Below are 25,547 nucleotides of genomic sequence, written 5' to 3' on the forward strand. Positions count from 1 at the left end.
AACAGATTCTCTTCTATACGTGTATTATGCATTACTAAAACTGTAACAATATTGTTTAGTGTGTAGATTTGACCTTGCCATGCTTAACAGCATCCTCCTCGCTCTTGATGACAAAATCCACCACCTGAACAAGGTTCCTGAACCCGGTCTTGGAGCCCTTCACTTTCTGTAAATGCAAGGACGACGAGTTCACCAAGTCAATGACTTCTATCTTGAAATGAAGCTTGCGACCGCGTGCGTAGCGAGAAGGTACCACTCCACTAATGAGCGCAAACTCCTCGTCAACATCAACATTGGTCACAGACCCTTCTACTTCCTTCACCTTCAATTGGTTCTTGATGACACGCATAAGATCATTTGAGTCGAGAGACGTATCGATAATGTGCATATTTTTGTTTGCCTTCAGAACTTCACCGTCATTCGCATCCTTATCAGATCCCTTCGATAAAGACATGAAGAAGCGCTTGAACCAGCCAGCGCCTGATGGCGATTTGGGCGAGTCGTCAGACTTCGGTGCCACAAATCGCTTTGCATTCGAGTATAAGGAGATTCCCGAGAATCTGTTATGACCTCTAGACTTCTCCTTAACACCGTCGTCTCCAGGAACAGACGGAGCTTTCCTCTTGGGCATCAAACTCCATTTCTTTGGATTAGGCTCTTGTGACTTAGCTGAGACACCCAACGGTAATTGACCAAAGACTGGAGTGTTCAGGCCCGACGGAGCCTCATGTTTAACATGATCCGGCTCTACTACCGGCGGGGTCTCTTGTGTAGCAGCTTCCTTCATATGTAAGGTACTGAAGATTTGCGTTGAGGCAGCAGACCGCCGGAGCGATCCCACTGTATCACGCCGCTGACGGTTCAAAGATTTAGATGTAGTTTCCAAACTGACCTTGTCATCGATCTCTTCGATTCCATCATCTGCGAGGCTATGTGTGTCACTCTTTTGTGAGCCGCCTTGGTCAATCTGACTCTTGTTCTCAATCGAGAAGGGTTCAGTCCTAAAGTCTTGTCCATTCAGCTCCAGCATGAATTCCTCGCGTCCTAGCAACGACGCATGCGTGTTCTCTGCAAGAGAGGATGTATCAAGCACATTGTTACGAGCATTCTGTGGGCCAAACTCAGACTTCTTTGAATCATCGACCAGATTAGAATGACGTTTACTTTGATTGCCGTGAGAGGACAACTCCTCTGGAAGCAATGTGTTGTGCGATTTATGAGACCAGCTTCTTTCAACCCCATCTCCCACAAGGGTGTCCCTTGAAGTTTTGCGAGAAGAGGCTGGGCCAGCTTTGTTTTCTTCCAAATTAGCACTTTCATCAGAATGACTCCAAGAATCGTCTGCAGAGAAACGTTGAGCATCAGTATCGTGACCCAATTTGACCGCCTGATCAGAAAGATCAAATTCCTCACCTCCACTAAAATCTGATGCTTCTGTAACACTAATGGCATCTTTCTGTAGTGTTGTACAATGACTTGTGGGTTCATCGTCAGAAACATTCATCGAAACGAAGTTTTTCTCGCCGGAAAACCTAGACTCATCTTTTGAAACCTCTGCCAGATTTGCATCAAGAATGATACCCAAACCCTCAAGGTCTCTAGTCGGAGATTTCCTTATCAATCCATTTCCTTGCTTCGTATTGAGGGGTTGCCTTGCTGAGCGCTTCACGGTACCCAAGCTACGCGTGGCCTCGAGAATCGTGTTTTCAACAGGATCAGTATTTGCCTTGATAATCTCATTGAATGAAAATTTCGAAAACCTAGGATTAGGGATCAAATCGTGATGTGTTCTTACGCTCATACGAGTGAGATCAGGGTCAGCCGATGTTGTGTCAGAACTTCTCTTAGTTATGGCTTCTTCCTTACTTTTATTCTTTGTTGAAAATGACTTCACGCTGAGTTGATCTCCTTGTTTTGGTCCTGAGTGTTTGGAAGCGTTGTCTTTTGTGTTGCTGGAGGCGCTGGATCTTATACTTGATAAAGTTCTCTCCTGGTTTATCTCGGGAAGGGTTTTGTTTAGGTCAATCGCATTATCACCACCGAGATTAGGAGAATTAGATCGGAGCGCAGCAGCGAGGTCCTTTGAAGTGGAAGTTTTCACAAATGATGACGAAGAAGAACTAAGTTTCCGAGGCTGTACAACCTCGATACCTAATCGCTGCAAAACAATGGCATTCTTGTCTTGTCTCAGATTTGCCAATAGGGTTGGTGTCCTAGAAGCTAAAGTTTTTGCTCTTAGCAAGGAACTCTTTGGGTCCAAAGAAAATGCATGGTTAGGTTCGGAAAGCACTCTTTGGGATGCATTGTGGTTGATGATTCGAGACGCTTCCTTCAGTTTTTCCTTCAAAAGAAGAGATTGTCTCATTCTCTCCTTGTTGGTTTTCTCAAGTTGAAGATCTCTTTTCTTAAACATCAGCTCACGCTCATCGTTATTCTTCTGCACTGAAGCGGCCAATTCCTTCTCTTTCCTTTCAATCAGAGATAGATTATTACTTGTATTCTTCAATTTTGGCTCTTTGACGACATCCAAATGGCTTGTGGCAGAGGGAGTCTTTGGAAGCTTCGGAAGTACCAAAGACGCCTTGCTCATGCGGTTGTTGAGAACCTCGAGCTTATGAATGGTGTCTTTGGTAAGGTTTCTCTTGTCCTTTGTCAAAGTCATGTCATATACGGATTTGTGATCGACGTCCGAGCCGAACACTTCCTGACAAATTCTCTGAAATTGCAAAATAGTTCCATCCCTTATGACAGACTCTTGTTTGCGAGCCTTTTTGAAGTTTTGAACTGGATGCTCGATTATGTTTTCCTTGTCCTCGCTGGCAGCTAGGGTGTTCAATTGATTAGCGTGTGGAGTCACTGTTCGTGAGATTAGTTTAGCGTCCTCCATCTTTAAGGGCTTTGAAATGTTTTGATTATGCAGCAGAAGTACTCGATGCTTGCTTTGAAGAGAACGACTCGACGCGTTTCTTGAAGCGGGCCTACTGGTGGCACGTTTGTTGCGGGCATTCGAGGCTGTAAATGTTTTGTTGGTGACATTGGTCAACGGACGCTTGCGGCTTTTTGTGGATATGGAAGAAGCTAATGATGTTGAGCGGGCCACCTTCTTAACGGAAGTCTGTGACCTTCCATCCGAATCTGTGGTTGTGATTTTCACCACCGAGCCGGAGCGTGGTATATCCTCTCCTTGATTCGCCTCTTCGTCGTCGTCTGCAGCGTAATTAGAAGGAGAGCTCAGCAAATGCTCGTTTCTATATTTCATCAAGAGGTAATAAAACATTTTCTCGGGAGATCTTTTCGGTGCTAACAAGCAGTTGATGATATGTTCCTCCTCGCAGTTATGAAACAATATGCATAAGTTTCTTAATATCTCTTTATCAATCTTGTCCTTCAGCAGGATAGGTCTTATGTTGGAGTGAAGAATCAAATCGTTAGCAGATTTTGAGCTCAAAGAGTGTGGGTCAGGATACTTCGTCAAAAGAGGGTGCTTCAAGATGTCTCTAATCTGGATTCTTTCGGCGGGGTTGACATGCAACATTCTGGAAATGAGATCTTTCGCCTCCCATGAGAGAGACGTGGGCATGATGAACTTACCATTCTGGACTTTCATGAGAAGTTTACGGATATCGGCATCGTCGAATGGTAGATGGCCTGTCAACAAGGCGAAAAGAATGATTCCACACGACCATATGTCCGAGGGGGCGCCGTGATAGTTCTTGCCTGCGACGATCTCGGGAGATGCATAGTGAGGAGAGCCACACGAGGTCTCCAAGAGTTTTTCGTTCACCTGCAAAGCGGCCATACCAAAATCAGCAATCTTGATGTTCTTGTTAAAATCAAGCAACAAGTTCTCTGGCTTCAAGTCGCGATGGCAGATGTTGAATTGATGCAAGTATCCAATGCCGTGGATGATTTGTTTGAAATAGTTGATAGCCTCGTACTCCAGCAATCGGCCGCGCTTGATCAAGTAGTCAAAAAGCTCACCTCCCTCGATGTACTCAAGAATCAAATAGAGATCGTTCTTGTTTTCCCACACGTTGTGGAGGCCCATGATGTTGGGGTGGGAGATCAACTTCATGATGATAATCTCGCGCTCAATGCCGTAAGGAAGCTTTGTGGCATCTGAAGACTTGTACTTCGGGTTTTCCAATTTCTTGAAGTTCAGCTTGGGCACTATCTTCACCGCCGCCAATTTGCCGGTATCCACGTTCTTAGCGAGACGTACTCTTCCCGTGGACCCTCTCCCCAAGGTTCTGCCGAGTTTCCAGGGCCCGATGCGGTTCTGCGTTTTTCTCTTTTTGTTTGAGTTGTTTGTCGTGGTGGAAATCTGAGATAATCTCTTGGTGGCGTTCGTCACCAGCTCCACCACCTTGTCGACGTTGGCAGTGGAAGGATGCGACGAGAACTCCGTGGACTTGTGGACTATGGAGGCCATCTGACCTAAAGAATGACTAGGGTGGGCAATGCAAAAGTGGATGTACCAGAACGGTGAACAACGGTAATGAAGAGAGCGTGTGTTGGAGATGAATGAGTGGTTTGGTTATGGTTCGCAAGGGCACTGACTAAAGACTAGAGTGAGAGCCCGAAAAAAAATACTAAGCACCCTAGCGCCAGGAAAAATACACGATCGGGCGGTAAACAAACAGACACGGTGCCAGTGCGGGCGCGGGCGGGCCTACGTGGAGAGCAGCCAAAAAGAAGGGTAGAGTGAAAAAATTGGAAAAGGGATAGACGATGGATGTTGAATAACAATACCAAGGGGATAAGCTTCTGGGGATAAGAAATAAAGGAAAAACATATATATATATATATAAAAAGAGAAACTTGTCCATTCAATTTGTTATTGCATTTGATTCCTCGAGATAGGGTGCACTTACCTCGCCTGGGGTGCGCTTTTGGGCATGGATTCTTCCGCCTGGCTCCTGGCCGACCCTTTGGCTGCGAAAGAGAATCACTCCCCTGAACTAGGACACCATTTTACGAATACCCGTGGCGGAAAGTGACGAATAAAGACAACTTTTGTGACTTTGTTCTGAATTGAAGGATTTGTTGTAATTACTAGGGGGTTCTTTTCTCTTTTTGCCTTCACTTTAGCCTCCTCGTGGGTGCACTGGGAGAGGTGGTGGAGGGAATGTCTAAGTCGTGTTTCGCGCCGGACTCTATTGGGTCCAGTGGTCGCCGGAGAATGCCCGCGGGTAGCGTGTTTGAGGTGGTAGGTGAAGTAGACTTGCGGAAGGCATTTGAAATTTGAGCTTATTGGTAGGAGGTTGTGGAATTGTCTATGGATGCGTTCGTGGAGCCATTGTATGTTATCCCTCACTAATGCTAGCAGCACAATTCAGCATGCACCATCATCTACAAATGCTTTCCATATTCGAGGGGGTTGTCTGAACTGTTACGACAGTCATTGATATGTCAGTCTGAACATCAGCTACCGTCTAGTTCGAATGACATTTGTTTGTCGCCAGTATCGACGTTTCTTGGTGTGCCTCTGTGGCGTTCGCTTCTTCTCCTATTCCTATTTTTCGCAGCCATTAGGCCGATTATCAGGTACTCGACGGCATTCAAAACTCAGACAACTGACACGCTGATGGTGGCGCTATGAAGATGATATTTCTTGTTTTGCCTGAAAAAATGGCCACCTACTTGCGAGTCTCTTTTGCTTGTCCCTATCTTTTGCTGCCTCTGCTGTACTGAAAAGCCTCATTATGTGTACACGAGCAGTTCATCACCACAAAACGACAAAATGAGATGAAAAACCTGATGTTTTTAGGAGAAAGTCTCTTACGTGTTTTCTCTTCGTAAACTGCTCTTTTCTTCTCAACTTTTATACGTTGGTTTCGCCAATTTCTCCGTGTGATTGTTTCCTGTATACTACTTGGGGTAGGCCAGCCTCAATGTTCTCCAGAGTAATCCACCACTACATCTTCAACCCATATTGCCATGCTTAGATTCAAGAACAAGTTCAGATTTGGCCTGTCCGAGAAGGAGACTCCCCTGCTGTCTTCAGATTCACCCCGCAACTCTTCAGAGTCCCGCTCCACTTTGACCCAGAATGCCTCCCCAATCCCAGACATACTGAAGTTAACAATATCCGAGAACTCCAAAAAATCGCCTTCTCCGTCGCTGAATGCTCTGGCCAAAGTGAAAGATTCAGCGTCAACCGAACCATCACTGGCAAGCGTGTCGCTGGTGCTGGCGCAAAGGGTAGCCTCGAACCCAGGGTTGCTTACGGTTAAATGTTACCGTTCCCAGAATGTCCAACTTCCCATTGACATTGCCAACAACAAACAGATTTTACACGCTTTGGCTTCGAATACAAACGACCAGAACACGGGCTCTACCCTTTCGAAACGCCTAAATGAACTAATCCAGACGGAACAGGCGGGTAATAAGTCCTCCGACCTTATCGAGGGCTCTTCGGCAGCAACATATTTACCTTCTAATATCACCATTCCCAACGCAACAGGCGAACGTGTTACCAAGGCTTTGCTCTACATGACCATGGAGTTTGACAATAATGTACTTATGATTGAGCCAAGAGGCGGCACTGTGGACAGCTCCCAATGGGATAGAGTTGTGTCCTTCGATGTAACCAAGACCGTAGGCGCAAGTTCCACCGGGTCAAATTTCCTCAATGTCAGTCTTTTCATTCGCTTGCCTCGTAACTTGGTTCCGGAGCAAGAGAAGGATAGTAGTAAGCATTTCTTCGCCAAAAACGGCTCCAATATCGGTGATTTGCTTGTGGGTCAAATGAAGCTACCTTTGAACTTGCGCTGCCACAATAAGAGCATTCGTTTGATTGATCACGAAAATTTACAATTTAAGAGAGGTTTTGAACTGATTGCTGACGACAGGGCTATTGGAGAAATCAATGTGAGTATTGACTTCAAGCCAATATTGAAGAATCACTTGTCCATTGAGGACTTCGACTTGCTTAAAGTCATCGGTAAAGGTTCTTTCGGCAAAGTCATGCAAGTGATGAAGAAGGATACCAGACAGATCTATGCGTTGAAAACCTTGAGAAAGCAACATATCATCTCCAGAATGGAGGTCACTCATACATTGGCAGAAAGAACTGTCTTGGCTCGCATCAACAACCCATTCATTGTCCCTCTTAAGTTCTCTTTTCAGTCTCCTGAAAAGCTCTACCTTGTATTGTCTTTCATCAACGGAGGTGAATTATTTTACCATTTGCAAAAATCGGGCAAGTTCTCGATGAACAGATCCAGATTCTACATTGCCGAGCTTCTTACCGCTTTGGAAAGCTTGCACAACCTTAATGTCATCTACAGAGATTTAAAACCAGAGAATATCTTGCTTGACTATCAGGGTCACATTGCCTTGTGTGATTTCGGTCTTTGCAAACTCAATATGTCAAATGAGGACAAAACCAACACATTCTGTGGCACACCAGAATACTTGGCACCTGAGCTTCTTTTGAACCAGGGCTACACTCGTAGTGTTGACTGGTGGACGCTTGGAACCTTATTATACGAAATGTTGACTGGCTTGCCTCCCTTTTATGATGATGATGTGCCAACAATGTATAAGAAGATCTTGCAAAATGAGCTCAAATTTCCTAGCTTCCTAGAGGGCACTGAAGCCAAAGATTTACTCACGAAACTCTTACAAAAGGATCCGGCTAATCGGTTGGACGATGCTCAAGAAATCAAGAATCATCCCTTTTTCCAGGACATCGACTGGAACAAGTTGTTAGATAAGGCCTACCTACCTCCATTCAAACCACAGGTCGAGAGTTTGCTTGACACCTCGAATTTCGACCATACTTTCACCAACGAACGCCCACAGGATTCTGTTGTTGACGACTTCCTCAGCGAATCTGTACAAAAGCAGTTTGGCGGCTGGACTTACAACGGTGATACTGTATTTTAAAACCAAATTAGCATTATATAGTTATTGGAAAACAAATTCTAGCGGTTGGCTGCGTTATAGTAAGAAGCTCCGGAGCTCCCTGGAAATCCTCCCGAGGACTTCCCTTGCGCTTTATGACCGGGCTCCAAAGGAGCACCATGCTTGAAAGCTTCTCTAGGCATGGGATAATCGCCTTGTGCAATTCGCTGCTGGTCTCTGTTCTTGTACTGTTGATACTCTGGTCTAGTGTACTTTCCATCATCTGTAGCAATGTTTGCAGTCCTAGGCTTGATCACGTAGGCATTTGGCGGCATTGAGGATGATCCTTGCTGAAAGGCCTGAGGAGCCTGTGGTTCACCTCCCCATCCGGGAGCTTCCCATCTACCCCCTTGATTTTGTGGCGGTGGAGGTGCTTGAAAGTAATGGCCCTGGCCATGCGGCTGTTGCTGTGTTGCCTGATTCTTCTCGTCAGGATAAAACTGCGTGCTAGAGCCCTTCTCTGGAGGATATTCATTAGGACCGTATTGATTGCTAGAGTATTGTGGAGTTTGTCCCTGCCCTGTGTGAATCTGTTGCAGCTGGTCGTAGGATGGAGGCGCATCACTTGGGAGACCTTGAGATCCTTGGTCAGAAGGAATAGGGGCGGAAGGTCTTGCTTCTTGGTCTTTCTTTTCGTCCTTATTAGAAGAAAATAGGCCCATTGTGAAGAAAAAGCTGTAAGTATTAATTTGTATGACGTCAGAAATGAAGTTGCTATTCGATACGGCTTATGGGTCACGTGCGAAGGGTATGAATTCTAGGATGGAGCCGGATTCTCGGGCCAACCAGGACATGTTCCAATCATGAAATGCCTTTATAAGGTAGGTAGCATAAACTTTGTCAGACATCACTATTTCGACGTAGTCAAAAGTTTTTCATTATCACGCAGTAACAATCATGGCATTTCCGACAACTATAAGGTTCATCGATAGCAAATTTTGCAAGGACTTGTTCTTGAAATGAGCTGGATGGTTGCCAAACTGCTGTCGTTCTCCTCAATTTCCCTTTAACTGTAATTTTTGCACTCAACTTAAAAGTGATAATACAAGGTGGTGCCCATTGTGAAAGATCGCGATGTACGGGTGCGTACCATACTCATAAAATTTTCGGTTCAATTGTTGACAGAATATTCACAAGTCATGCTTTCAAGAAATGTCGGAGCAGTTATGAGGCTTTCCTGTCGTGGGAAGGCCACCCAAGTCAACCCAGAAACCCAAAGGGTTGTCAATCAGCTCTCGGTGTTGTCTGCATCTAAAAAGCAACCCAAAGTTCTTAAACTATGTCGGGAGGACCTTATTAAACATCAAACCATCACAAATGCCTGGAGATTATTCAAGCGCAAAAATTTCGAGAGAAGACAAGCACAGCTCGAAAAGCAGTATGAGAGCATAAAAACCGCCATGACTGAGCTCAAGGAAGTTAGCCCAGAATTGTTTGAGGCAGCCAACAAGAAAGAACCAGTGAGGTTCCCAGTTGATTTGAGAATCCCCACTGATTACCCACCAAATAAGCCATGGCAAACATACTACACAAAACCTGGAAGTTTGGAGAAGTAGGTTTTTCGATTGGCATCACATAACTTGTAAATATAGACGCATCAAATAAACATTTATCGAAGTGAGCAGTAATGAAGGCAAGAGCAAGAATAACTTGGGATTCAATACAGCAGTGTGTATCCTAGTGATATAGTTTGCCTGATTATTAAGTGGTCAGTCAAAGTCGAAGAGGATTCCCAGGTAAACACCGGTCGTCATCAGGTCACCATGAGGTATTAATTTTTTATCATATCGCTCAATGATGAAACCTTAGGAAGGCTCTTGCAGTATATTGTTTATACCAGCTCCTTCACTGTGTTTGTAGAGGCATACTTCTCTAGTTGAAGCTGCGATTGTATTCGAAAATAGTGCGCTCTTTCATGCTAATCTTGCCCTCTTTATAGATTAATTCCTTACTTGACTTCTTCGAGACGGCCCTTCTTTTTCCTACCTGGGGTGCTAGGGTGGTCTTTTCCTCCATTTGCAGCTCCATTTGCTGGAGGATCTGCTGAATCTTCGTAATCATCGTAATCTGGTGCACCAGTGCCTTGTCTCTTCATGAGAGTTCTTACAAACGTAGCAGATGAGAGACTGAAGATGTGATCGTCATCCGTGTACACCATCTTTCGTTTACTTGAGCCACCGGCTGAAGATTTTGAAAAACTGTCGAATCCTTTTACTATATTGCCATAGGTGCTCTCGTTGAAGTACTCGTTCTCTTTCTCGTATATAGTACTTTCCAAAGCTTGTAGCTGAGCCTCAAGTTCCAGCTTTTTTGTAATCTTCTGTGCTAGTTGGTTCCTGAGCTGCGTATACTGATCGACAGCACTCTGTGGTTTTGACATTATCCGAGAAGTATGCTATTAATTAATCGCTCTTGGTTAAGACAGAGTATGCTAGTGAAACCCGTACATCGACTAATTGAAGATTTTACACTGGATGCTTTTGGATATATCTTTGAGTGTAGTAATCATTTTTCCAGCTTAATAATAAGAGATAGAAACCTCTATTTCCTTGTTGTCTTTCTGTTTGCTTAATATATTGAGGGTTGTGAATTTCTAAGGTAGCTCCACATATGTCCACGCTTTTTTTTGAAAAGGTTGCAATTACTTTCAAAATAGATAACAAGATTTGATAAGTGAAGTAGTCTAATATGGGTACTAATTCTTCGAATTTCACAATCTAATGATTTGTTAGCTATATAATACCTACAAGTTACTTGAGTGGCGTAATTGCATTGAGTGACGGTGAACCCTAAAGAGTGAGTGGTTTTGCAACTTTTCGCACTGAATCTCAAGGCAAATAAGTAATCTCCAATTATGAACAAATTCCTCATACGCTATAGTCAAATGCGAGCACCCAGATTGTTAAGAAGCTACTCAACCGTCAGATTCAATGAAAACTTTAATCAGCAGGCTCCGGATCCTAAACCAAAGATTTCGCAATTCAAGTACCCGTTGTACCATACCTTTTTGCTTGCGTCAACAGCGTACATGGGCTTCCATGTTGTATGGTACCACTTAGAATATAAGGAAGTCGAAAAGGACCTCAAGGAAAAAGCAGAAAGACTAGAGAACGAGATGCAGAAAGCCTTAGACGAGGTCAGGACCGAAGTGGTAGATTCGAAGCCAAAGAGAAGCTGGCTAACTTTTTGGCGCAATTCATGAATCAAACAAAATCATTGACCTCTGTTGGGTCTCCTCAGCAGCGCCCATCTTTGAAACCTGGCTGCTGAATTTTCGAAGACAGAGTTTTCACGCTCGAGTCCTTCTCCACTAGGAGAGTGAATACCATCGCTTCTCGCAAAGGCGTCCTCATCCTGACTGTCTTCTTCTTTCTGCATTTTCCTTATCAACAGCATCGCATCCTCATATTTAACTCTGTCGAATCTCCGCATTCTGAACGACAGATTTTTGATATATTCATCATAGTCATCGAGGAGCAAAATGTCAATTGCTTGTCTCAATTCAGTGAATGTAGATTGCAAAGCAACTGCACCTCCCTGCTCGGCAGTATTGCCCGGTACAGGTAAGGCTGCCATTGACTGTTCAAGATGCTTCACATCGAGATCGAAGTTCTGAATTGCGATCCTATTGTAACCTCTGGCATTCTTGAGGATTTCAAGGAATTTCTTAGCAACGAAATCATAGCTTCGGAATAAACCAAGCGTCCTGAAAGAACTTGGCAAGTTCGAAAAGATAGAGTTGAACATATTCTCTAAGAAAAGGGAGAAATCAAGAATGAAGAAGTTTGGATCAGAATTAGGCGTTGAAGGGTACCAGTCCTCATACTCAACCAGCTCAATAAGCAGCTCTAATTTTTGATCTACCATCTTAAAGACGGTATTTTCTGAAATCTTTCTGGCTTCGGTAAATAGATGAAGGGCTCGCAATTGGAACTGGGCGTCTGCGTCGATGTTCAGAAGGCCAATGCCATTGTACTTTCTTAGCTTTGAGTCGAGAAGCTGGCCAATTTCATACAAGCTGTATAGGTAGTATTCCAAATTGGAATAACTTTGTGCAACGATTTCCTTATTGTCTTCGTTCTTTTTGATGAATTGTGTTATATCGTGACAGATACCCACTCCAGGTTCGTTTCCCAAAACCTTTTCGAATATGTCTTCAACGATGATTCGATTGATTTCATTTAGGTCGTAATTATATTGACGTGAAATAAAATCCAAAATATCTTGCATAAGCGCTCTAATACCCAAACAATAGTGAACATAATCTTCACTAAAGGGGAAGGAAACAGGCATGGATTTGACATTTTTTGGAGCAAAGCTAGCTTCCGCATGGTACCAGCAAATTTTCATCACGTTGTCATAATCCTCTCTGTCAGAAACACCCAAAGGCATGTAGTGGTCGGACTGTATGGATTCCAAAAACTCGTGCCTGAAATGCTCAATCAACATGGCTCCAAAATAGTCTCTGAAAATGATGATCATAATCTCATAAAGTTCAGTAGTCCTGTAGTTACTGTTCTCCATCACCTGAAGAAAGTGTCCTAGACACTCCTTGAAATCAGCAAGAAGCTCTAAGTCATCTCGCAGCCACTTTCGCGTTTGCAAGAAGTTTAATAGAACCGGTTTGAGCTTGAGCACATAGGAGTCCCACAAATCATCCGCCGTTCCATTTGAGCGAAGCTCGAATCTCGTCTTAGTATTCAACTCTTTGTCGGCAATGAAAAAAGCTGCGATCTTCCTGAGGTACGTTTCCAAACTATTCAAGTCAGGAAACAGTACGGCGCTTTCCAAGCTAGGAGTTGATCTATCGTATGTTTTGCTGGCGGAAAGGGTGATAGGGTGGATAATCTTCCTGTACTTTTCCATCCATTCCTTGTGGTACGCCGTCGATAGGGTTCCAGCATCTTTCAAGGAGTTGTACACGAGAATACAATCGTAGACCGGTTTTAAAGGTATTCCGAGCTCCTGATTTTCAAATACTTGGAAGGACAATTGGGGATCTCTCATAGAGATCTCAATTGGCGAGTTGAGTCTGTGTGGTAGAAGATATCTGTTACGGGGATCATTTCGTAGAGACTCCCAGTGCTCTTCGAGCTTGTACAAGTTTTCGTAAAGATGATCTCCAATCCTGTCGATCTTACGCTCAAGGTGGGTGGTGAGCCACAGCTTCAAACTGTCGAAGGACTCCTCCTTGATCATATTTGTCATGTGGGGAATGGAGTTGTAGATTTTCACAGAAAAAGAAAAATCCTTAACTTTGGGCAAATGAACTGTCTGAAGCTCATCAATTAATTTCAAGGCACTGAAGGATTTCTGCTGCTTGATGAGCTCTAAGATTTTGTTGTCGATCTCGAGAACTTGATTACACATGTTCAAAGTAGTGATCGTTTCATTAACTTTGCTGGCAGTCTCTTTGCTCTTTATAAGAGCCTTTTTCCGAGCAACCAATTCCAACGCCGATTTATTCAAATGCAAGTTCACGTGTTGCATAGTCTTGCTAAGATTTGCCGATTCGTGCGATACGCCGTCAATGGCGTTGATGCACTTGTTGATATCACGGGTTGACCCCAACGAGATCTCATTGAGCTCTGTGTCCTTCTGTTTGACAATTTCATTGAGCTTGCGAATGAATTCTTGAAGAGCATTGGCTTTCAATGCATCCTTGATGAGTGGAGCCAAGCTGTCCAAATAGTCCTCCGAGTCCAAAGTAGTCTGGAAAACGTCTGCATCTCGAATAAACAATTTCTCGAGTTGCACTGTGTCTATATCAAACTTGGCCTTAGCAGTGGTTCCGTTGGTAGTGGTCGAATTGGTGACTTTTGAAGGTGCCATAGCTACTGCGCCAGTAGTGTTAGTAGCGGTTTTGGTGATATCTGGAGTATTTAGTGCGCACTACCGGGAGCCTACTTGAGAAGGTCAGAGTATACGAAAGCTGAATACAGAAAAACTACTTCTGATGATTCCGAATAATGTATTGGTTATCGGCCCGCCAAACTCGGGTAAAATACGTCTAGCACAATGCTTTTCTAAGGACGTTGATACAACAAGCATACCCAAAGAATCTCACTCTGGTCTCATATATCGCTGCGAGCTCAACACCAAGTATTACAAGACGCTGGTTAATTTGCTTATTGAAGAGTGTCCTGAAGAAAGACCAAGCGACACTGATAAGTTTATCGAGGGTCTTGATCAGTGGTACAAAGGCTTTGTGTCTGAAGAATACGTAGAGCTCAGAGAAGCGTTAGATGGAGTCATTTTCACAATGAATTCTAATTCAGTACTGGTGCTGGACTGGGAAATGATCATGGACCAGTATACTCGAATTAAGGAGTCTCTTGATGAGAGTATATTCTCTGTTGTCATGGTGGCCGCCTTGGACGCTCCAAACGATGCACTTCTCGAGCAGTACGAGGATGGATGTATTCAACGAGGCATTGAGTTCGTCTATGAGGGTCACGAGGGAACAAACGAGTACAAGGAGAAGCTTGGGATGGAGAGAATCAAGGAGATACTTCAAACGCACACATGGTCTCAAACTACGTCGTCTACATCTGAGGAATACGACAAGCACAGATTGGACAGGTTAGATAACATGACGAAAGGTCTTCTACAACCCGATGACGGCGAGGAGATGCCGTTGGATAAGATCATGGAGAAGCTACGCCTCGAAAAGTCAAAAGTCGAAAAGATGAAACCAGAGAATAAGGAGTCTTACGTGAAACTGGTGATAGAAGACCTTCTTCAATTTATATAACTGGCCCGTTTGTGCACATCTGACTCTAAGCCTCGTTAGAGTCTAGCTGTGTAAGGGTCGGTGTACTCTATGGAATAGCCTGGTTCAAATGAGCACTCCTGACAGTCCTCTTGTGGTACCCCGTTTTCGTGAATGAAAACGCCAAAGTCAATGTGTGGAATCTTCTCGTCGATGACTACCATCGGAGCATGCCAGGTGCCTGCACCATAAGTGACCGACTGGTTCCCTCTACACAAAAACGCTTTAATCAGATTGGGGTTTGGAAGCTTATCAGGCAGAGAATGATCTGTGTCAGCTACGATGACGAGATACGAGACTTTCTTCAAGTCCTGGCCCATAGGTACAAATGTCTGAGAGCTATATGGGTGCCTCTCAAGAACGGTGGATTTATAGGTCTTTGTTTTCATGCCTGATATCAAATGCTTTGGGGCAGAGCATCTGAAGATATTCCAATTTGCCTGGGCAGGTTTCCCGCTCTTGCAGAACTGGAAGTTGTTGGTGACGGGTGCCACTTTATGTAACTTCACTGCTGTGCCATAGTTGGCGCTTGAAGCCTGGGCTTCTTTGATCTGTTCGTCTGCGCTGAGAACTCCTCCATAGGGTTTGAAGTTTTCTGGAGTAAGCAATTGGGCCTTGATGGGACCCACAGATGATGTGTTAAACGTATGCAAGTACATGACGATGTTGGATGTGAAAAAATTTGGATGGTGAATCAATCAACCTTGCAATAGTTCAGCTCATATAGTGGAGAACGGAATTCAGTCTGCTCATATCTAATCGGGAATATCCGGCCACTCAATCGCGCGCCCTCCGAAGTATATACAAATGGCTGCAAAATTCGCCTGCCATGTACAACTGGTTTACGTCCATGAGGGGTCCATAAGAGGGGCTCAAAAGCCAATCCACAAATGGTCTGGAAAGTTTGACTCGGGACCAAAACGAGGCAAGTCATGTGTTCTGCTTGTTCTCGCGAGCAGGACTCCCAATTGGGTACGAATATAACCACAGTTATCGTCCATAAAACATTTGGAAGAAGAGTCCAGTTCCCAACTTCTAATCCGTTCATGATTGATGGTACTATTTACTGTGGGAATCTTATGATTGTGGACGTATATCAATGCATAATATCTCAGCAAGAGCAAATGTCGCAAACGCTCTGACCAATCCTTACGTCTCCTTTGTACCCAACTTAACATTAGCTACATCGATATTATACGTGGAAAAGCCACTCAAGGAAGCTTTTGCTTTCCTTGGCTAATATCCTCCTTTGGTCTTACTACATCCGGTCGGGTGGCGCTTGACCTCCGTGCATCCTCACGAAGCTAGCTCGCATCAAAACAGATGATTCTGGGGTGCGAATTGGCAGGAGGCTTCCTTCACATCATAACCCAACCAAATACATCATGTCAAAAAGCTTCAAAGATTTAGTCGCAAGGCGAAATCTGAAGGGCTCTGACGACGGCACTTTCGTCGAGGATGAGGAGCCTGCAGTGATGATGTACATGCCCTCCGATGGCACCTTTGCGGAAGAGTCGTCTACCCTCTTCGAGGGAGAAAGCAGTTCATCGCAATCCGTAAATAGACACAAGCCTCGCCAACTGAGTATGTCTGATGCTGCTGTGGTGGCTTCCTTGAAACAAGTTCATTACAACGAAAATAGAGTTGCTTTGGATAGAGCGATCAACCTGACAATCGAGCTTTTACATGAGCTCGCGGCTGAAAATCGCCTGAGACCAATATTCTTCCCAGCAGAAGATGGGGCGTCAGAAAACTTGCTTTTGAATTCTCCTCGTGCACATCTTGCCTTGGTCAGGCGGAAAACTGATTTGGAGGCAAAGACTTTGGGGAAGGCAAAAGCGGGTGATTTAGATGGGATCGATATCGAAAAGGAGGATGATGAAAACAAGCTCAAGGGCATGAGGACAGCAGACTTCAAGGTGCTCAAACTCAACTTGAAGATGGGACATTCAGGAGCCAAGCTCATGAATAACTTGGACAAAAAATCTGTGTCTATGTTGCTAGATCAGAAGTTTTCTCAACAAATCAAGTACCTACTTAATCTCAAGGATCGTGTTGATGACACGTCTTCAAAGGTGTTTGTCACTGGTGATTTGAACGCTGGCAAGTCCACCTTTTGCAATGCACTTCTCAGAAGAAGAGTACTTCCCGAAGATCAACAACCCTGCACCTCTGTGTTCTGTGAGGTTGTTGATGCAGCTAAAGAAAATCAGGGCATTGAAGAAGTTCACGCTGTACCAATAGGCGAAGAATACAATAGATCCAACGAAAGCACCTACGAACGCCATCAGCTCAATGAACTCGAGGATTTGGTGTACGAGTGTGACAAGTATGGTCTCTTAAAGGTGTATGTGTTAGACTATAGAACTGCAGAGGAGAGCCTCTTGGGTAATGGTGTCATAGACATCAAGCTTATAGATGCCCCTGGCTTAAACATGGACTCCTATCAGACAACGCAGGTTTTCTCGAGGCAAGAGGAAATCGACTTGGTCGTGTTTGTGGTTAACTCCGAAAACCATTTCACACTCTCCGCCAAGGAATTCATCGCAGCAGCTGCTGCTGAAAAGCAATATGTGTTTATTGTGGTCAATCGTTTCGACAACATTAAGGACAAAAATAAGTGCATGTCTAGAATTCTAGACCAGGTAAAAAATTTATCCCCTTACACTCACAAGGATGCCAAAGATTTTGTGCATTTCGTCAGTTCCTCTGAGGTTTTGAACGGTCTTCCAGATGACGGCGGGGATGGTGGCGATGGGGGGGATGATGACCCGGATGGGAATGGCAGGCCAGATTTCAATGATCCTAATTTTGACAAGTTGGAAAACTCATTGAGAAAATTCCTACTTGACAAAAGATCCATCTCAAAGTTGCTTCCGGCGAAGTCCTACTTGTTGAACATTCTTGCCGACTTGAAGACTCTTTCTGATATCAATCGTGAGATTTATTATCATGAGATCGGACGGATGCAAAAGGAGCTTCAAACCAATGTGGCTCCAAAGTTTAATCAAATGATGCTCGAGTCGGTTCAAATGAATGATAAGATTACCAAGCTCGTCGAAAAGACGTGCTCAGCTGCATATGATTTGACCAGAAAAGAGATCATGACCACAGTTGAAAATTTTGGATCCTCACAAATTGTTCCTTATCCTGGTTTGCAATTCGTGTACGATTATGCCAAGGAAACACAAAGAAGAATGATCGACACAATTGTCTCATCTGTGCAAGTAAGCGAAGAGAAGGCCAGACTTTTGACGGAAAAGTCAGTACAAGAGATCGTATCCATTGGCCAAAAGAGTTTGGGTGACGAATTTTTGTCCGATAAAGTATTCAAAGCTGATTTGATGTTCACTAGAAGACGTGATACAATCAAGAGACAGTTGAATGATCAGATCGAGATCTCAGATTTCTTTGATCCATCTTTTAGCGCTGTGCTCATGTGGATGGGCATCCCAACCGAAGTTATATCAACCACGAAGCTGCAAATGGAAGTCCTCTATCCACTGCATCTTTTGACTGCCCTTCCAACGTCCGTCTATTCTTTGAAGAAACAATTGCCAACTCAACTCACTTTACAAACGTTGTACTCATCCACAAAGTTGCTCACTACAGGTGCTTTAATTAGAAAGGCATACAATCTTTCAGGCTTACTCAAGCCATCCGTTGCTAAAAAGGTTGTCGTACCTCTAGCTATATTTGTTGGAGGCTTCACCGTGTTCTACCTCATCAATGATATTTCGAATGCATTCCCCAGAAAGCAGGCCAGAAAGTTGAAGAAGCAGGTTATTGAAATGGATTATGCTCATGTTAATGCCGACAGAATATCTAAAGAGTGCAGACTGGTACTAAACTTTCCTTCAAGACAAGTGATGAATAATTTCCAGACAAGCATCGATAAAAGAGGTGGAGAAAAAGAGAGGCTTGAAAAAGAAATCAGAACCGCCAACATCAGCGCAGGATATTTCAAGAACTTGATTGAGAAGATAGCAAACGAAACAAAATTCGTTGAGGATATCGACTTGGAGAAAATCCACTCTGTTGATTGAGCTCGAAAATCTTATATCATCTTGTAAATAAATGAATCTATTAATGTGTAACGATAACTTAACGCTGTCTATGATGATGTATGAGAACTAAATTGATCCCTGTAGTCAATAAGCTGAGTGCTATAGCCACTTCGAAAACGCCCTTATAGCAAGCGTTTCCTTGATAGCAAGTCCCATTTTCACTTGCTTTTGAATCATAGATCCAACCAAAAAGTAGCTGAAGTGGGTAGAGAACAAGGATAGGGCCTGAACAGGAGAGTCCCCACGCTGTGGTAAAATGCTTCGTACCGAACGTGTCTGCAAAGATTGATGGATAGTTACCGTTCAACATACCGTACGAAAACCCTATCAAGGTGGAGATAAATGTCAATAGCTGAACTTTGTTCGTGAAGATCAACATAAGTTGTGCAATCATCATGAATCCGATGGAAACGAGCACCAACAATTGTCTTTGAGCTTTGAGTTTCTTCTTGACAACGTCTGATAGCATGCCAGCTGCTATACGACCACAAAATTGTGATATTGAAATCACAGAGACTTGAAGTGCCTGTAGAGTCGTAGGTGAGTCGTACTTCCCTGGATTCTGGAAAAACTGAGCTCGAACGATGAAGCCCACGGTGTAGATATACGCCTGGCCCATCCCACTGCACAAGGCCAAGATCAAATAATGTGTTAAGTAGAGCTTATTCTTTAATAAAGCGAGCACAATGTCACTGGGAGAGTTGATTCGTTTAAGAGATGCAATTAGCTCAGAAAAACTATCGTGTGGATGTGGTTCCGTTGCTTCAGTTTCTGAAGGAAACAGCGCAGTGGAACGAGACCTGGAACTATTAGGAGTCTTTCGTGGAGTTTGTTGGCCGCTAAGAAGCAGACTTTGTTCAGATACAAGACTTGTATCAGATTTGTTGAGGCCCCAGAACGCAAGGCGACTTAAGAAAGAAGACTGACGATAAAGTTGGTGTCTTTGACCCGAGATAGCTTCTTCATCTGCATTAGACTCCTCCACATCATACACGTGTATGAACCACGACCCACTAAATGCCACTAGACCACAAAATAAAGATAAGAATAAAAGTAGACCACCAGGATCGTCAGCATAAAACACAGCAGCTACTAACAGAAAAACGGTGGCAGCTAGGCCAAACGCACCGATTGGAAGAGCGCTAGCGGAGCCTCTATGATGCGGAAAGTTTGCCTGGGCCGCCTTCAAACACGAAAAGAATGTGGTCCCGGACCCAAAGCCCATTAGACACATCGCAAACGAGATTAAGAACAAGTTAGAAATAATCAACGTGTACACACGATTCAAAATGAAGTATCCCGTAAATATACACGAGGAGCCTAGTAGAATCAGCTTGTGAGGCCCGAAGTTATCGATAAGTAAACCGGCAGGCAACCCACCAAAGCCTGTACCGACAGTGACCGCTAGTGAGATGGTAGCTGCTATTGATGTGGAGAACCCAACTCGTCTGACCAATTGAGGAGCATAGATACCATATAAATAAGGTGTTCCTGCGACCAAGGCCACAAGGACAGAAACGATCAAGGCCACCAGTCTAGCATAGAAGTGCTTAGCCATTACAGTAGTTCAGGTTCGGTGAATGCCGAGGAAGAGCGATGGGACTGCAGTACCCAATTTGGGTGAAAGCTATAGGGGCGAATGGAAGGCTATCCAAGAATCAGTGGTGTTGAAAACTATCAGCGATCGATGTGAATTGTGTGGCTCGCACTTGATAACTGATGCGCATACTCACACCAGGGGATACTCACACCAGGGTGCATTGTCCCCGGGCAGATCACGTAGAAAGTCGTGGGTAAATGTAGGGACTTTGAATTGAAGAAAAATCAACTTCTTATCCTGATGGAAATAAAGGAACCCTTTTGAAGTGGCTCAAATTACGTAAATATTGGGAGTTTTGAGCGTAATTTCACGATTTAGAGAGAGCTACGATATTGAAACACCGCAGCGAGCTTGGAGGGACCTGTGGTCAAGTCAATTGCAATATTGACAATGGTTTTGAAAGTAATTCATGCTTTCCAGATAAAATTTCATTTCCATCAGATAGTTCTGCTTATCATCTTGGTGTAGGTCGTGTATTTCGCAGCCGTATTGGACTTTGAACACCTTCAGTGGTGAAACTTTTATTTGGACCAATATTACAGTTAAATTTCTGCTCATTAGATATGTTATAGAAATGGTCCAAACTAATGTTGGCCTCACTATTTTTATTGAAACCATTCCAGCCAATCTAATCGAAAATTAGGCCCTCTTGCAGCCTCTACTTGAGCCTATAAATGAATCTAAGTAAAGTGTCATCATTCTTTCCAGCTGGCAAATTATTCGAATTAAGTTTGATTCAAGACAAAAATTCAGTCATCTACATTCGATAATAGTCCGGACGCAATTCATCCAGTTTCCCCTCCCTCTTTCTTAGCGTCACCTGTATATCAACTTGTTGAAAAAAAACTACTTACCTTACTACCATCCACCTTCTTTTCAACCATGGGCAGATTAAACAACGCAGAATTCATCAGTAAAGTTGAGACCCTTCTAGCGGCTAACGAAGGTAAGAGTTCTGTTTACTTCACTCAAAAAAGGTACACTGCATCTCTTGAGAAAGAACCTATTGACGAGATCAAGGACCTCTCATCCAACATTGTGGATCATTCTCCAGCATACACAAAGAACACACAGGCTTACCCTGTACTAATTAGAGCTACATTGGGAACCAAGGAATCCAAGATATCAACTGTGGTGGAGCCAGCAAATTTGGATGCTTTCTGGTTGGAATACGCACAGGTGCTAAAAACGGGCTTCGTTGGGTTGAAGAAGAAAGAGAAGAAGAAGACGAAGAAAAGCAAGGTGACGAAACCATAGATATCATCTCGAAATCTTGACTAGTCATGAAATGCATCTCAATTCACGTTACTTATATCATTCAGAGCCTTTCCACCATAAGAAGCCCACTTGGATAGATGAAGCTCACATCCTTCACTTTGGTACTCTTGTCATAGTCATTAAGCAGGGGCAAAGGCGGCACGGGTGACACGAGACGAAACTGATATGGGTACTCGAAATCCTTGAACTTTTCGGCCTCGCGTCCCGTAGCGGTGAAATTGGCTTCTTCATCAATTAGACTCTTTTGGTGTAATTCCACGTACAAATAAATATCCTCAATTGGTGAATCTTCAGGAAAATAGAACGTCTCACGGTTGCCCCCGGCCATCTTGATGGCGATCTTGGCCATATGCTGTCTATCAGCTTGTTGCAGCCTGAGCTTCTGGATGTGCAACTGCTTCCAGCGTAGATAGTCAGCGGCAAGCTTCTTGCGTTCCTTCTGTGCCTTCTTTTGTTTATCTTTGAGTAAAGACTGCTGGTAGTCTGCGTTCTGCTGTTTGCGTACCAACTCCGCCATATACTTTTCTTTGAGCTCAGCTCTTATCAAAGATAATTCAGGCTCGTACTTGAGAGTCCTCTTGATAAACTTACTTTGGATGACTTTGTTAGGGTCCTGATCGTCACTAATTCCACCCTGAATCTTCAGAATCAACGAGATTTTGGGAGGCGTTTTAGATGGGCCCTGTGGTGTCATAGTCGATGTTCTTGTGAGGCATAGTAGACCCAAGAATGGGAACTTTGTTACATTCAAGCTATTGGCCAACTGGTATGCTTCCAGGTTCGTTAGGTCTCCTCCCCAGATTATGTTTTGGTTATTTCTGTTTTCCGTGGTGAAGATTGATATGAATTTAGGATTGGTTATTATGCGGTCGAAAATTGAGCTCGAGCTTTCGTTGCTGGGATTTGTGAGGTAGACATATAGAAACTTCCCTCTGTTAATAGCCATGTAAAGAGCCTGAGTGTAGCTCCCATGGAAAAAAGGGGGCAACGAAAGTACATTGTTTTCATAATTTTGAGAATAATATTGCTGTTCCGGCAGCAAGTTCTCTTCAAGCGCTCTGACAAAACTCTCCACCTTGCTTATAGGGTCATTCATGAGTGCATTACAGCTTGTGGTGGCGGTTTCTGAAGCTGACCTCAGCCTCCGAATGTCAATGCTATCAAAGTACAAGAATGATATAAACCTCGAGAATAATGCAAGTACAAATACGGCGGCAAATGTAATGGGTTTGATGATCAAGAATATTAACCACTCAAGTATCAGAGTACGTATCGATTGATTGCCAGTTTCTGGGGATGCCGTTTCCGCTGGAAATGATCCGGGTAGATTTTGCGGGGGGTCATTAGTTGTCGGAAGCAGGTTGTACTGTTGCCTTCCAAGCAAACGAGACCAGAGGCTTGACATGGGTTAATTAGAAGATTGAGGTAGGTAGTGTGTCATATAATCTTATGAGTTGATATTCGCGATGCAGGCGCGGGACACGTGATAGCCAATAAATCCCGCCCCAGCTGCTTTTTTTTTATAGACTTCATGTATTAGAGGAGCGTTAGGATTTCAGTGTTGCCACTTCCATTCTAACTCGAAAACTATATCATTATTTTTTTTTATAGACTTCATGTATTAGAGGAGCGTTAGGATTTCAGTGTTGCCACTTCCATTCTAACTCGAAAACTATATCATTATAGAAAACAAAACCCCTAATATCCTCAACTAGTGTCAATCCATTACCCATTATAATACGGAGCAATCTCGACCCTCATATTAACGAGAAAAGGCTGAATACAACAGTATCTTAATTAAAAAATATAAATAGTCATTAAAGGGCTTTGAAACTAACGAATATATATTTTTGAGATCTTCAAGACTTGTAGAACTCGCCTGCGTGGCGTAATGGTTAGCGCATTTGACTTCTAATCAAAAGATTCCGGGTTCGAGTCCCGGCGTGGGTTCTTGGCGGTTTTAGCTCAGTTGGGAGAGCGTCAGACTGAAGATCTGGAGGTCCTGTGTTCGATCCACAGAAATCGCAAGTTTTTTTTTTTTGCAAAATTACTTGATCAGGTTGACAAATTGCTTATTTCTTATTGTATGTATCGTCAATCGTGGCTAGTGTCTATTTCTTTTCTATGTGCGCTCTGTACTTCTCGACATACCTGAGAGGGATGCCAAACACAGGGCTCACTGGCAAGGTGTAGGAAGACCCTTCATGAAGCTCATGAGCTTCAAAGGTGTAAGCGTCCCCATTAATATTTCTGTAAGAGTGTTCCGCCATACTAATTCCACAGAGTGCATAGTTGGTATGGTACAAATCTGGCGACTTCCCAGGCTTGTCTCTAAGGCCTCCACCGTCAGTTTCCTGGGAACAATTGGCAATGTAAGATATCAACGCCTGTTTGTTGAATAGAGCAGACTCCAGAGTGTCAGCTTCCATTAAAGCAAAAGAGGCACCGACCCAAAAGCTGTAGCATACATCAACGAGCTTATTTGTTCTGCCTGAGAACCCACCTTCCAAGCTCAATTGTCTGTCAGCTAGCCACCGTAGGAGAGAAGATCTGTCAAAATCACCATCTCTTCTGCCTAGCAAAAAGAAACTTGCCAAAGCACAGAACGTATACCCGCCGTGAGCCTCCGTTCCTGGGACCCCAGCAAAACCACCTTCGAATGTCTGGCACGAAGAAACCCACTCTCTGCAGCCCCGCCAGAGCTCTTGAGTAGGGAGATCAAGTAGAGAACTGATCACAAGAACACAATACGTCGATCGAGTGTCACACTCTCCGCCGGGATGCATTGCAAAGGACCCATCCTTGTTTTTCAACGTGAAAAGACATTGTAGCATGTTGTCCTTGATCCGATCCAACGTACCATAATCTTCAGCAAGAATCAACAGAAGAACGGCTGCGTATGTAGAGGCAACATGTCCAATCTGCCCATTAGGTCCACCGGCAATTCCACCCTTACCTTCCTCCACAATCAATGCATTGACCTTCTGTGAAATCTTTTTCTTCATATCCTCCAGGAGATCGTTCCCGCTCAACACCACGTGTGCATTGCTTATCCAGTATATCAACCACTGCTGGGAAGCGTCTAGCCTGTAGAAGGGCTCAGGTAAGGCATTGTCCATGAAGTACTCCAAGAACTTTAAGTGGGAATCTGTGGCGATCTCCTGATCATACACTTCTCCAGGATGAATTCCCTGGAACAACCCTTCATATATAGGCTTGATTGTCAGTTCGACTTGCTTTTGAGAGGCAGTAGTTTCACATAAGTAGTCGTCTTCAGCTATTGGAGGCGTCGCAAGCATTGTTTCGATGGTGTCGCAGACGTTTCGATGTATTAGGGATTCGTAACTTGAATGAGACCCCTTTCTGTTTTTCCCTAGCATCTGTAAAATGTACGAGATCTTGCGAATATTTGTATCACCACTGGGCATCGCCAGCGTCTCAAGTAGTTACCTGAACGGTGCTAGCAATGGCAGTGTGGAGGAATGGCTGCGAAAAGCCAGGGCCCGCCCCGTATGGTGCTTTCTCCAATTCCAGAATGTTTAATTTTTCTTTTTTACGGTATTGCCTATAGCAAGACCCCTTTTTACAGGCTATTCGAGTATTACAAAATCCAACGGAAAAATCTCAATTTTCACGAATTGTGTGTGCTAAGGCTACCCTTTTCTTGTATCTTGCATGAATGTCTCAAGGTGAGGTTAGCGAGACGGAAATTCCCATTTAAAGCATTCATCATTTTACCTACAGCTTTAGTCTGACTCGATGTCGCTTGAGAGTATCTCCGTCGCGGCCAACATAATTCAGAGGGATTGGTCCAGGTGTGAGTAGTGAAAGCCTTGGTGAACGTATTGCAGCCACTGACTCTACGCTAGTTGCAGTCACACGACTCACAAAGTGTTTGGACACATATATTGATAAATGA

At 43.9% G+C, this 25,547-nt stretch overlaps 13 protein-coding genes and 2 non-coding genes across 15 annotated transcripts; 7 read left to right on the forward strand and 8 right to left on the reverse strand. All coding sequences in view use genetic code 12, as the record gives it.

Annotated features, from left to right (window-relative positions):
- Positions 1–55: 55 nt before the first annotated feature.
- HSL1 (protein kinase) lies at positions 56–4,432 on the reverse strand (the record flags this gene model as incomplete). The annotated part of the gene is made up of 1 exon (XM_029032372.2): positions 56–4,432. The coding sequence occupies one exon, from the start codon at positions 4,430–4,432 to the stop codon at positions 56–58; it is 4,377 nt and encodes a 1,458-aa protein (XP_028892687.2).
- A 1,508-nt stretch (positions 4,433–5,940) lies between these two features.
- Positions 5,941–7,893, forward strand: CJI96_0001017 (serine/threonine protein kinase; the record flags this gene model as incomplete). The annotated part of the gene is made up of 1 exon (XM_029032373.2): positions 5,941–7,893. One exon carries the CDS (start codon positions 5,941–5,943, stop codon positions 7,891–7,893), a length of 1,953 nt encoding a protein of 650 aa, XP_028892688.2.
- A 38-nt stretch (positions 7,894–7,931) lies between these two features.
- On the reverse strand, positions 7,932–8,573 carry CJI96_0001018 (uncharacterized protein; the record flags this gene model as incomplete). Its single annotated transcript, XM_029032374.2, has 1 exon — positions 7,932–8,573. One exon carries the CDS (start codon positions 8,571–8,573, stop codon positions 7,932–7,934), a length of 642 nt encoding a protein of 213 aa, XP_028892689.1.
- A 477-nt stretch (positions 8,574–9,050) lies between these two features.
- CJI96_0001019 (mitochondrial 54S ribosomal protein mL40) lies at positions 9,051–9,467 on the forward strand (the record flags this gene model as incomplete). Its single annotated transcript, XM_029032375.1, has 1 exon — positions 9,051–9,467. One exon carries the CDS (start codon positions 9,051–9,053, stop codon positions 9,465–9,467), a length of 417 nt encoding a protein of 138 aa, XP_028892690.1.
- Positions 9,468–9,859: 392 nt separating this feature from the next.
- On the reverse strand, positions 9,860–10,291 carry EAF6 (Eaf6p; the record flags this gene model as incomplete). Its single annotated transcript, XM_029032376.1, has 1 exon — positions 9,860–10,291. The coding sequence occupies one exon, from the start codon at positions 10,289–10,291 to the stop codon at positions 9,860–9,862; it is 432 nt and encodes a 143-aa protein (XP_028892691.1).
- An 833-nt stretch (positions 10,292–11,124) lies between these two features.
- Positions 11,125–13,743, reverse strand: SEC15 (Rab GTPase-binding exocyst subunit SEC15; the record flags this gene model as incomplete). Its single annotated transcript, XM_029032378.2, has 1 exon — positions 11,125–13,743. One exon carries the CDS (start codon positions 13,741–13,743, stop codon positions 11,125–11,127), a length of 2,619 nt encoding a protein of 872 aa, XP_028892693.2.
- Positions 13,744–13,867: 124 nt separating this feature from the next.
- Positions 13,868–14,665, forward strand: CJI96_0001022 (uncharacterized protein; the record flags this gene model as incomplete). Its single annotated transcript, XM_029032379.2, has 1 exon — positions 13,868–14,665. The coding sequence occupies one exon, from the start codon at positions 13,868–13,870 to the stop codon at positions 14,663–14,665; it is 798 nt and encodes a 265-aa protein (XP_028892694.2).
- A 35-nt stretch (positions 14,666–14,700) lies between these two features.
- Positions 14,701–15,342, reverse strand: CJI96_0001023 (ureidoglycolate hydrolase; the record flags this gene model as incomplete). Its single annotated transcript, XM_029032380.2, has 1 exon — positions 14,701–15,342. One exon carries the CDS (start codon positions 15,340–15,342, stop codon positions 14,701–14,703), a length of 642 nt encoding a protein of 213 aa, XP_028892695.1.
- A 726-nt stretch (positions 15,343–16,068) lies between these two features.
- On the forward strand, positions 16,069–18,729 carry FZO1 (mitofusin; the record flags this gene model as incomplete). The annotated part of the gene is made up of 1 exon (XM_029032381.2): positions 16,069–18,729. The coding sequence occupies one exon, from the start codon at positions 16,069–16,071 to the stop codon at positions 18,727–18,729; it is 2,661 nt and encodes an 886-aa protein (XP_028892696.2).
- Positions 18,730–18,787: 58 nt separating this feature from the next.
- On the reverse strand, positions 18,788–20,308 carry CJI96_0001025 (uncharacterized protein; the record flags this gene model as incomplete). The annotated part of the gene is made up of 1 exon (XM_029032382.2): positions 18,788–20,308. One exon carries the CDS (start codon positions 20,306–20,308, stop codon positions 18,788–18,790), a length of 1,521 nt encoding a protein of 506 aa, XP_028892697.2.
- A 924-nt stretch (positions 20,309–21,232) lies between these two features.
- Positions 21,233–21,607, forward strand: CJI96_0001026 (RNA-binding signal recognition particle subunit; the record flags this gene model as incomplete). The annotated part of the gene is made up of 1 exon (XM_029032383.2): positions 21,233–21,607. One exon carries the CDS (start codon positions 21,233–21,235, stop codon positions 21,605–21,607), a length of 375 nt encoding a protein of 124 aa, XP_028892698.2.
- A 61-nt stretch (positions 21,608–21,668) lies between these two features.
- On the reverse strand, positions 21,669–22,724 carry CJI96_0001027 (uncharacterized protein; the record flags this gene model as incomplete). Its single annotated transcript, XM_029032384.2, has 1 exon — positions 21,669–22,724. The coding sequence occupies one exon, from the start codon at positions 22,722–22,724 to the stop codon at positions 21,669–21,671; it is 1,056 nt and encodes a 351-aa protein (XP_028892699.2).
- Positions 22,725–23,505: 781 nt separating this feature from the next.
- Positions 23,506–23,578, forward strand: CJI96_0001028. Its single transcript has one exon. It is a non-coding gene; the product is annotated as a tRNA-Arg (tRNA).
- A 4-nt stretch (positions 23,579–23,582) lies between these two features.
- On the forward strand, positions 23,583–23,655 carry CJI96_0001029. The gene has a single exon. It is a non-coding gene; the product is annotated as a tRNA-Phe (tRNA).
- Positions 23,656–23,739: 84 nt separating this feature from the next.
- RAM1 (protein farnesyltransferase) lies at positions 23,740–24,927 on the reverse strand (the record flags this gene model as incomplete). Its single annotated transcript, XM_029032385.2, has 1 exon — positions 23,740–24,927. The coding sequence occupies one exon, from the start codon at positions 24,925–24,927 to the stop codon at positions 23,740–23,742; it is 1,188 nt and encodes a 395-aa protein (XP_028892700.2).
- Between the last annotated feature and the right edge of the window lie 620 nt (positions 24,928–25,547).

This window comes from Candidozyma auris, chromosome 1 (genome assembly GCF_003013715.1).
Source record: "Candidozyma auris chromosome 1, complete sequence".
Classification (NCBI taxonomy): Eukaryota; Fungi; Ascomycota; class Pichiomycetes; order Serinales; family Metschnikowiaceae; genus Candidozyma; species Candidozyma auris.